Here is an 11,198-nt window from a genome sequence, read left to right on the forward strand (position 1 = left end):
GTGTCATGCACTTTTTTTTTTTGAAAAAATCTTGACACACGACATTCCACATAGATAAATTATTTCACCTTGACAAAATTAAATAATTCACTATTAATATTAATTAAAAATTAAATATTAAAGTTTATCCCAAGAAAATATTTTTTTTTAAATAAAATTTTTAATTATTTTTCTTACTCCACTCCACCACCTCCTCCCGTACCTCCCCCCTCGGACAATACCCCATCCTTTTATTTTCTTAAAAAAAATTCTTTTATAAAATATTTTTAAAAATTCATACTTCACCCTCCACCCCCCCCCCCCAAAAAAACCACCCCCTCCTCACAAATGTTTCATAACCTATCAACCACCCACTCGTTCCCCAAAAAAATTGATATTATTTTATTTTAACCATCTTATTTAACCCTCCGCTCATAGTTTATTTATTTATTTTACATTTATGTTAGATTTTTAGGAATTTTTTCTACTTGTGTACCGAATATAACATAAATAAAAAAATTATTATAAAAAAAGTCATGTGGCGGCAAGTAAAAAATACTATATATATATATATATAAAACGAGAAAAAAATTTGGAAGCGGAAGATTAGGTCAAGTGGGTAGAATTATTTTATTAAAAAAAAAAAAAATCTAAATTAGTATTTGAGAGGGGTGGGGGGGAGTAAATAAAAATTAAATACTTTTATAAAAGAAATTTAAACAAAAAAAAACTAAAATCATGGGCGAGGTGGGGTGGGGGTGGGAGGTACGGTGAGAGGAAGTGATCGAGTGGGGTAATAAAAATATTTTACATTTTATTTTATAAAAAAATATTATTTTTTTGGGATTAATAATGTTTTAATCTTTAATTTTAACGAATGCTAATAATTTATTGAATTTTGTTAAGGTGGAAATGTGACAAAAAAAAATTAAATAAAAGAGAGAGTGTATTACACATCATGATGAGAGTGTTATAAAAGAAAGAGGTGTGTTTCTCAAACTAGTAAGTGATAGTTTAGGTATGAAACTCACACTCTTAATAGTTCAGTTATGAAACTCGAAAAAAAGGAATAGTTTAGGTATATTTTTAATACTTATTTCAAAATTATATAATAATTTTTATATATGATTAAAATAATTTATATATATAGAGAGAGAGTAGATGTCGAATTCTTCGACTGATTATGTGTCTATTTCTTCAAATTTTATACTCCTTAATAAAAATCATAACTTTGTCGCTTGAAAGAATACCTAATATCTACCATTTCATATTAGTGACATAATTTGTATTAAACTTATTATTTTTAGCACACTATAGGTAATAAGATATGGTAAATTTAATATATACTCTAGCAATAAATAAATATATAATACTATTATTTTAATTTTTCATCAGTCAAATTAAGCTCAATATTAATACTCCAATATATTTATTGTTTATGAATTTTGTATTATGCCCATTGAGATTCAAAGGTGAAAATCTTATTACTATCCATGTTTGAATGAATAACTTCCTCATCGATGTTGGAAATATATGCGATTTCAAGTTGTTTGTCAATTGAATATAACTTCATCTTTCATCGAGTATATTATTCTTCTTTTTTAATCTTGTGAACATGATATGTAATATCAATTAAGTTTATTTTGATTTAATAAACATGATTTGAGTTGAAAGTAGTAAATTTTGATGTCAATTTTTCAAAAACTAGACAAGTTTCTTGCTCCAGTGTCTTGTCTCGTTATCCAAATAATTACAAGCAGCTTCTAATTATGTCTCAAAACTCAAAAGTAATAAATTCAAACATGAAAAACTTTGGCCAAGAATTCTTCGTTTGGTAATAATGCAAAATTCTATATTGAAGTTATTTAACAAACTTTGATATTATTTCAACTTTTATAAAACTATAAATATATTTGTAAAATGATATATAGAAATATTTAGGGCCTTAAATTTTGTTAGTATTTTTATTTTGTGAGCGATGAATAAATAAAATTGATATTTATGAAAATATTTTATTACATTATTTTACAATCACGAGTCATTAACGTGTTTCTTTACTTATTCTTATTTGTTTTATCTTGGTGAGTGAAACTAACAAAGATATTATTTCAGTAAAATTATGATTCAAAAGGTTTATATGCAATTAGATGCAATAAGACATTTGGATTAACATATATTTCAATTTTAGATACTAACCCGAGATAGATTTCTTTAATTTTGTAAAAAATAATTATTTTTTATTTTATAAACCATAGGATTCATTTAAAATCGAGATATTTTGAGACTATAACCATGATTACAATCGGGACTGTTCAACTATCTATATGAGATATATAATACAATAATTGTGGTATAAAGTTATCTTAGTTACAATTAATATCTTCAACCAAATACATAATAAAGCTAATTCCAACATGTATAAACTAAAATAAGATCAAATAGTCTTACCTCTTAAGGGTTGGTCAATTACAGTTAAACTTCATTGTCACTAACAAAAATTCGTTATAACAATATTTCGTTATAACAATTCATCGGACCAAATGGTCTCAACTCCAAGCAGTGGCGGAGCTAGAAATTTCACGAAGGGTGTCCAAGAATTATATAAGAAAAAAAAGTTGATGAATGGGTGCACAGAAAAATTCAAAATCGAACTACGCATTATTAATATTTTTTTAGGGATAATTTCAGAGACATTCCCTCAGGTTTGGCTTAATAACATTAATCTCCCTTGTGGTTTAGGATATTACATTCACCTCCCTTTTTCTGATATTTTTGTAACGAAACTAGTTTAAATGATAAATTATCCGTAATATCCCGAAACTATCCTTATTTGTCATCTTTTATTATATTCTACTTTTAAAATATAAATCTCCTCTCAAAGATTTTAAAACGGAAGAAAATTTCAAGCAACAATCATCTTTGTGTGTAGCAAATCAATGTAATTCCTGCATAAAACATTATTATTTTTTTCCTTTAAACTTTTGCAAATAAGAAATAATGATTAAAATATAAATTTCATGTCCTCAAATTGGTTCATAAGCTATTGTAACTTTTCCAAACACAAAATTAACGTAAACTCCACCTCAAAATTTAAGGGTTTGATTGTTATTCTATTTTTTAATTTTTATTTTGGAAATATATGTTCACTTAAAGTTTAAAGGGTAAAATTTGTTACTTCAACTGCTGCAATCTGCAGATATGGCCTAACTAACAAATACACATGCCAGGGAGTTTGATATTATATGTTAGTATCAAGTAATCACTTATCATTCCTTATAATCATCTTTCAGTTTGAAATAAAATTGAGAAGTGTTTATATTTAAGAACCTAAATTTCTAATAAAATGCGGATAATAAGGGTAGTTATGGGAAACTATGGAGAATATATCATTTAAAATAGTTTCGTTACAAAAATATCACAATAAGGGAGATGAATGTAATATCTCAAACCACAAGGGAGGTTATTGTTATGTAGTCGAACTTGAGGGGAGGTCTCTGAAATTATCCCTTTTTTTTAATGAATAAATGTTCCAAAATTTTAAAAATCAAATCGCATGATATGTAGCTTTAATATTTGTTTTTAATTTAATATGAAGTAAATGAACAAAGTAAAAAAAAAAAGGAGAGGGGGAGGGGGGGGGGTCAACTTAAAATGAAATCATTTTTACGTTTTAAACTTAAACTAGTCCTTGGTGACGACGACAATGTAGAGACACGAAGAATGGAAGCAGAATCAAACGAGGTCTTCTTTTGTTCGTTTTTAACAACGTTGTACAAATATTAGAATTTGTTTATTAACTTTAAATTAAATAATTACATTTAAGTTTTATTTCAAACTTTGATGAAAATAAATAAAAAATCAAATTCATTGAAAATTCAATTAGCTTTATTAGATTTTTAATTTATTCATTTCTAAGAAATTTACTAACTATTATTTAGAAAGTCCTTTAAAAACCTTAGACAATTTTTGGAATAATTAAATATGAGCTCTTTAAAAATAATTATAAAGATGAGTGGCTGCATGGATTTTAACTTGCGCATCTGGGCTTCATGAGAGAGCCTCCGGCCACTGAGCCACAATAACTTATTGTGTTAAGGGTGTCCAAAGTATTAAATTTAACATTTTATTTAGGTGTACAATATAATTTTACGACGAAGGGTGTCCAATACGGTAGCTCCGCCCCAGACTCCAAGGGTTAGTCAATTATAGTTAAACTTCGTTGTCACCAACAACCATTCGTTATAACAATTTAATATTCTCTAAAACTATTTTTCTTTTCATGTTATATGTAGCGCTACTTTCAGAAAAATAAAAAAATAAATAGAAAGTAGAATTCCTGAACCTGACAGAAAGTAATTCTCTATTTTCTGTAGGCAAGTCTTCAAAAGTAAAACAAAATTGTCCAATTGATGATTCTCCTCCATAATAACAACCTACTTATAGTAATAGTGACATTCATTATAGTAGTGCATTTTTTTATAAAACTCGTTTACATAACAATTATATATACTCAAACTGTTGTGTAAGAATTTATCATGTATATAAAAAAATATAAAAATATTTATGGTAATCATTAATAATATCACAAACATATAAATTTCAAATATTTAATGATGGTAATTTATTATGGTCATAACTTCACAAAGGAAAAGGAAAAGGAAAAGACTATTGATATTTACCTTATTTATATTCACATTTTTTCTATTTTCTAAAATTAAATTTGACTAACAAATTACTCTTTCTTCTTCTCCATACACAAAATAATCAAATTAATTTTTACATACTTTATAACAACCATAAAATTTCAAACAAACACCCCTACTTTAACAAGCTTCAATTGTAATTAAAACTACTACTACACAAAAAAAATGTAATTAAAATTAAGAAGCTCAAATCCCAAAAAGGACTAGTTAGTCAATTAACACAAAACAAAGACATTTCATGCACGTTCATCAAAGAAACCAATAAACAAAAACAAACAAATAAATAAATTAAAATAAAAAAAAATTCACAATAGTTCCCCGTACATCCCACCACACCCGATCCAACTCAATAGTCTTCTCCATTTCTCCAAGTAAAAAAAAACAAAACACAGAAAAGAGTGATACACCACTTTCTCCCCTATTTCTTCTCTAAAATAAAATCGCAAAATATCTTTATTCTCCGGATCCATCTCTTTTTTTTCTTTATTCTTCTTTTCCTTAAATTATAAATATATTTATTTTTTTATTAATCACTTCGTTTCCACTTTCTCCACTATTTTTCACCTTCTTCCCCTTTTCTTCTCTCCCAAAATTCACCATTTGATCTTCGTTTCTACACTATGAACATGATGTAAAACTTCAATTCCTTGTTTTCTCTTTGAGTAGTTCAGTTGTTTCGGGGTGTGGAATCGGAGTTTAAGCAAATGATATAACAGTTGAAGAAGGGGATAAATTATTAGAGGATCGGACGGGTAGACGGACGCCGGCAATGGATGTTTCACCGGCGAAGTTTCTATTTGGATTCCTATTTGCTTCTATAATACTATGGAGTATTTTCGTGTAAGTCAATCTGAGTCAAAGTTGTATTGATTATCAATTGACTGGTGTTTATGTGTTGTTGATGATAATGTATTGTGATCTTGTTTGAATTGATTGATCTCATATGTGCTTTATGTTTTTGTTTGTTGAATTGTGCAATGGAAATGAGTTGACGCAATTTGTTTGAACTACACATTATAGGCTCCGATTGAACTAGCATTTTGTAGTTTTTACCAGATTAGAGCGAGCAATTTCCTCTTTTTTTTTTTTTTTTTTTTGCGGCAAGAGGGATTGGGATTTTACTAAGTTGAAGAGACTCTATGTGGCTTTCTATGTAAAGAAATCCAAATTATTTCTCATGTGATAGCATGATAATTGTAGTTGAGCAATATCTCTTTGTTTCTCTTACTGAACTTTTATTTTCTTTGTGTTTGCCCTGTAAGATTTCTTCTGTACTGAACTTACTGATATGGTTTGTGCCATGTTGCAAAAGTATGGTTTTGCATAGCTTCAAGAATATATGAATAAACACGGCTGGGGATAGCCCCCACCGAATGTGTTCTGAAATGGACTCTCACAAAACTATGGTTTAAGGTCAAGGAGAACAAGGTGCATTGGCTCTAATAACATTTGAAAGAATATGCACATTCCATTCAAAAACTTAAGGCCATGAGTGAATTAGCCCAAACCATTTAAACCCCTTTGGAGACCTTTTTTTTTTTTTTTTTGATGAAAACCTCTTTGGAGACCCTTACTAAACCCATGAGAGATAAGTGAAGTATTCTCGTACTATTCTATTTTTGTCTTTCATTTCTTGGCATCGAGATTAGTTCACTTGGAAAGTGGGTCTCTTTCTATCAATCGTTGCTGGTTTGTCCTTGGTCTTTTGGATAGGTTTGAAATTAAGATACGATAATTTGATTAGAGAATGCAAGAACTACTTTATGTGGATACTCAACAAAACATAGAGACAGATTGAGGAATGTGCGAGCGATCTCAAAGAAATGTCTATTCTTCCTATCCCTTTATTGTGCCATAGGTACGGAATGTTTGATGAATAATTTAATGAGAAGCCATAAAATGTTGGACTTGAAAGGATAGTCTAGTGCACTATCACCAAGAATAATGTGAATATATGTTTTTCCTAATCTGTTTGAAGTTTGGAATACATGGAACAACTCAAAACAATGTTTGATCAAGTTTATTTTGGATACTCATTAATGAAGCTGGAAAAAAACTTTTTTTGATCAAGTAATAAGATTTTATAAACAAAGGGCATAAAACACATGCATACAAGAAGTATACCAAAACATAGAAAATCTTACAAAAAACGCACTCCTTTCATCCCATTTTATATGAGTTAGTTTGACTTGAGTCACTTGACATAGAATTTAAGAAAGAAAGATTTTTGAAACCCTTGGTCTAAAAAAAGTGATAGATATTTGTGTGTTTATAAATTATTTCATTAAAGGTAAAATACGCATTTTAAAGTTATATTATTTTTTGCTATAGAAATGTGTCATTTTTTTTAGGACTAACTAAAAAGGAAAGTGAGTCATATAATTTGGGACAGGGGGAGTATGACTTTTTACGAACCACACCCAATCTTCTATACATACAGGGATTGGAGGGATTGGAGCAAGAGTGGAGTGGAAGAAAGAAAGCTGTCCTTATCTTCTTCTTCTCCTCCAACCGACATGAAGGAATGCCCCATAATCCTTCGGGGGATGGTATGTCCTTTCAGTGCTGGTCTGGGGAACGCCGATCAGAGAAAGCACAGATCTCATGGGTGCACCAAAAGAAAATAAGGGGCAAAAGGCTATTTCTTTTTGACGGAGATTCCTTTTCTATACTATTAAAAACTCTCTAATTTTTCTCTTTCCAAACAATCCTCATAAGTTCTAATGGAGCAACATCCACGCCTTGCGCCTTCTCTGTCCATGCCTGACATCACCCACTGAAGACCAAACCAAAGCACAGATCTCATGGGTGCACCAAAAGAAAATAAGGGGCAAAAGGCTATTTCTTTTTGACGGAGATTCCTTTTCTATACTATTAAAAACTCTCTAATTTTTCTCTTTCCAAACAATCCTCATAAGTTCTAATGGAGCAACATCCACGCCTTGCGCCTTCTCTGTCCATGCCTGACATCACCCACTGAAGACCAAACCAACACAATACTTCCCACCACAAATGTCACACTACCCGATCATGTAAGAGGAGGTGATTGACATCTTCACCCAAATTTTGCACATAAAGCAAGGAAGTAAGGGATAAAAGGTGTGCCATGTGCCTATCACTAGATTTGTCCTATGATTTTGTATGTATTAGATTATGAAAGAATGTAATTGAATAGTTAGGAAACAAGCCAAACGATTTAGTGATATAAGATTAAAGGGATAACGTGGAACATAAAGAAGATAATTTAAAATTAAAGAGGGTTAGGGCTTTTCAAGAGCAACTCTAGTTGACTTTGGGATCCTTTTGCGAAGGTGAATGGACAATGAGATCAACTTTAGTTGCCTTGGTTTGGAAACTGTTATTAAATAATGGTTGGTAAAAGAGATTTATCACCAGAAATACAGTTAGAGACACTTGATCAATGACTCAAGGTTCAAGGATGGGCTGCGAGACTCAAGTAGCAAAATTATTCGTTTGAGCGACATAGGTTGCTTATGTATATATGTTTGCTTACTCGCCTGTTATTGAAGAAACTTATTATTTTACCTTTGACAAAAATAAGAGAATATTGGGTTAATGGTTACACTTGGTCATAATTTTCCAAAATGGCCTCATCTGATTCTCCAGTCTTGAGGACGAAAAAAGAGTATGCATGTATCAACTGGATGCAAAATTAATAAAGATAATTTACCTTATCAAACAAAGAGTATGTAGTTGTGACAAAATGAGATATTAGGGTAAAAGAGCCAGTTGTGATAAACCACCATATGACTACACAGTGTAGTAGAGCACGACAAGCAAGAGAAAAATTCATCCATTGTAGGAACTATAAAACTAGCCAAAATCTGGCCAAGCAGACCACCTGGAAATTCGGCTAGTGTTGATAACTAAACTATATTATATCGTTGCTTTCGTTGTTTCCCAATGCTGATGGTGCATCGTTGTTAAAAGCCATTGCTTTGATGCTTAAAACGATGGAGTGATGCGAAGCGAGGGGGTTATCACTTCATGGGAGAAGGCTGTGTTTTAGAGAAAATGTGCACTTTAAACAATGACCCACAAAGTGATCCAAACAAGATGCATCTGTTTTTTGGATCTCAACTTTGAGGAATTGGACTAATATCAACTTCATGGTATTTTGGATGCGGAAAATAATTATGTAACTTCAATCTAATTTTTATAGAATTAGAATTATATATGTTAGGTATTTTTATTTTTTCATAAATTGTGCACTTCACTTCACTTCAAAAAAGCATGCTCCACTTCTCATTTTTACACTTCAAACCTCATAAACCTTGTCATCTTTTTTTCACTCCACTTTTAAAAACATTGTGATGGTGAATGACATCAATTTAGCAAATTCTCCATAACTGCGCATACCCATCTAAGTAGAGATGTCCTAATTCTTGCGTCTTTTAGTCTGTCATTTCAAAAACAATACCATAAAAGCGAGAAATATCTTGTGTGATCCTTTTCTAGAATTGATGTAGAATAGTTGAAAAATTACCATCAACTTAGTATTAATAGATTGTCATAAAATGCTACACAACTGAGCAACAATCTTCTCTTCATGTGCTGGATCCCTCACATCAATATCTACAACTTTCTTAATGAGGTGATCAAACACCTTACCGATTGCACCATAATTCTAATAGAAGAAAACCAACAACAAATACACCTCAATTCCAAGCACGTGGAGATCAAGTGTGTGAATCCTCACAAGAGAAGCACAAGATAAATAGTTTGCACCTATGGTCAAGGGTTATAAAGTGATCTTGGAACTCAGGATGTTTCAAGGTTTGAAACTCGGTGGAAAGTTAGTTTGCTCCTTCAACCTTTTAATACAAACTTAGTTCCCACAAAATTGAAATCGTGACGCATGTCTACATCACACACTTAATAGCTCCACTGAGGAGCCAAAATTTAGAGGGCACTAAATGCTATAAATATGGAACCAGCCTTATTCAAGTCTAAGTGACATTGTTGGAGTGGAAGGAGTTTAATGATAAATATGGAACCTGATTCATTTTATAGGTGCATTTTACAAAGTGCATGTGCATATATGTTCATTTTCAATAGGGGAACTTATACTAAGGGGTCGTGAAAAGAAGGAAATTGAGTTACACTAAGGGGTTCTGAAAAGAGGGAAATTGCGTCTTTTATGTTAAGTCCTATATGTGAAGCTTTTGAGAGAGGAAATTGTTTTTCCACATACCTCGAAAGGGATTCTTAGAGTACCCAAAAAGGTGTGCTTCTTCACTTGACTAACCACAAGAGGGTGATCTTGACAACGAAGAACTTGAGGAAGAGAAAATTTACTAGTGTTAGTTAGTGCTTCATGTGCAAAGAATCCGGGGATGACGTAACCTACTTTTATGTTGTCGAGTAGCATCTTCGTAATGGGGGGAGCTGATGAGATAGTTTGGTTTTGAGTGGGTAATGCCAAGAACTATGAAAGAGACAATTTTTAACTTGGCTTGAGAAGACGGAGTAGGAGATGTAGGGCATGTGAAGCTGCACTTTTAGCAGTGATGTGGACCATATGGAGAGAGAGGAATATGAGAACTGTTGGTGGAATAGAGAAAGATCTCGTACACTTGAGAAATAACCTCTTTCCTCTTATTTCTTTTTGTTGCACCCATGTGGTTACTTTTGTATAGATGATTGGTGACTTTCGTAGAAAATCATATATTTTTGTAAGATTATCTAGTTTTTGGTATACTTTTGTATTCGGGCTAGTTAATGCTCTTTTGTTAATGATATTCATACTTCATCTAAAAAAACTAAGGAATCGTTTGGTTTATAAACAAGTTATGCAAGGATAATGCATGAATTATAACATAGAGATTGACGGATTGTAATGTAGGGATTAATAATTCATGGATTATATTGAAATTACTATTTAGTGTATATTTTAAAATATGGTTTTATTTTTTTAACAAATTTTTGGTTACTACGTGCAGTATTTTTCGTCATTTAATAGCTTTCACCCATGTATTGCTGGTTCCCACATTCTTATTCCATATTCTCCCTCTCAAAAAATAATACATATATTCCTGCGTAAGTTTTGTGGATATTATTTTTCAAGACGATAAAAATAGTAACCAAACAATGCATAACTAATCCAAAGCTTATTGGGACAACCAAAGAAAAGTGACAGAACTATAATAACTAATACATAGTTTAATACGTCTAGTGTACTATCTTATGCTGCAAACTATATAGTCCCAAGTATAACTACATTTGCCTGGTTATTTACATTTTCCTAACATATGTTTTTCTTTGAAATTGGTAGCTTTGTATTCCTAGTAATGCTGGCCACCTCCAAAAATGTAGGGATGGTTACCAATCTATACCATTCAGCCATCTAATTTACCTAACATGGCCGAAGTATAGGCTACATATACACTCTGTTGTATATGATGTGTATATTTTGCGTATATATTTTTTTTGAGATAAGGGTAACTTTGTATTCACAAAAAACTCATCATCCAAGAAATGATGAATTGGAAACTT

The 11,198-nt window shown here is 31.1% G+C and overlaps 1 protein-coding gene across 1 annotated transcript in view; it reads left to right on the top strand.

The window, feature by feature from the left end:
• Nucleotides 1-5,114: 5,114 nt before the first annotated feature.
• LOC102599089 (protein SABRE) overlaps nt 5,115-11,198 on the top strand; it is a 51,352-nt gene continuing 45,268 nt past the window's right edge. Inside the window, exon 1 of the mRNA XM_015310611.1 lies at nt 5,115-5,522. Coding sequence (XP_015166097.1) covers nt 5,452-5,522 — 71 coding nt within the window. The 5' untranslated portion in view covers nt 5,115-5,451. The remainder of the gene's footprint in view (nt 5,523-11,198) is intronic.

This window comes from Solanum tuberosum, unplaced genomic scaffold (assembly GCF_000226075.1).
Source record: "Solanum tuberosum cultivar DM 1-3 516 R44 unplaced genomic scaffold, SolTub_3.0 scf00002, whole genome shotgun sequence".
In the NCBI taxonomy this organism is placed as follows: domain Eukaryota; kingdom Viridiplantae; phylum Streptophyta; class Magnoliopsida; order Solanales; family Solanaceae; genus Solanum; species Solanum tuberosum.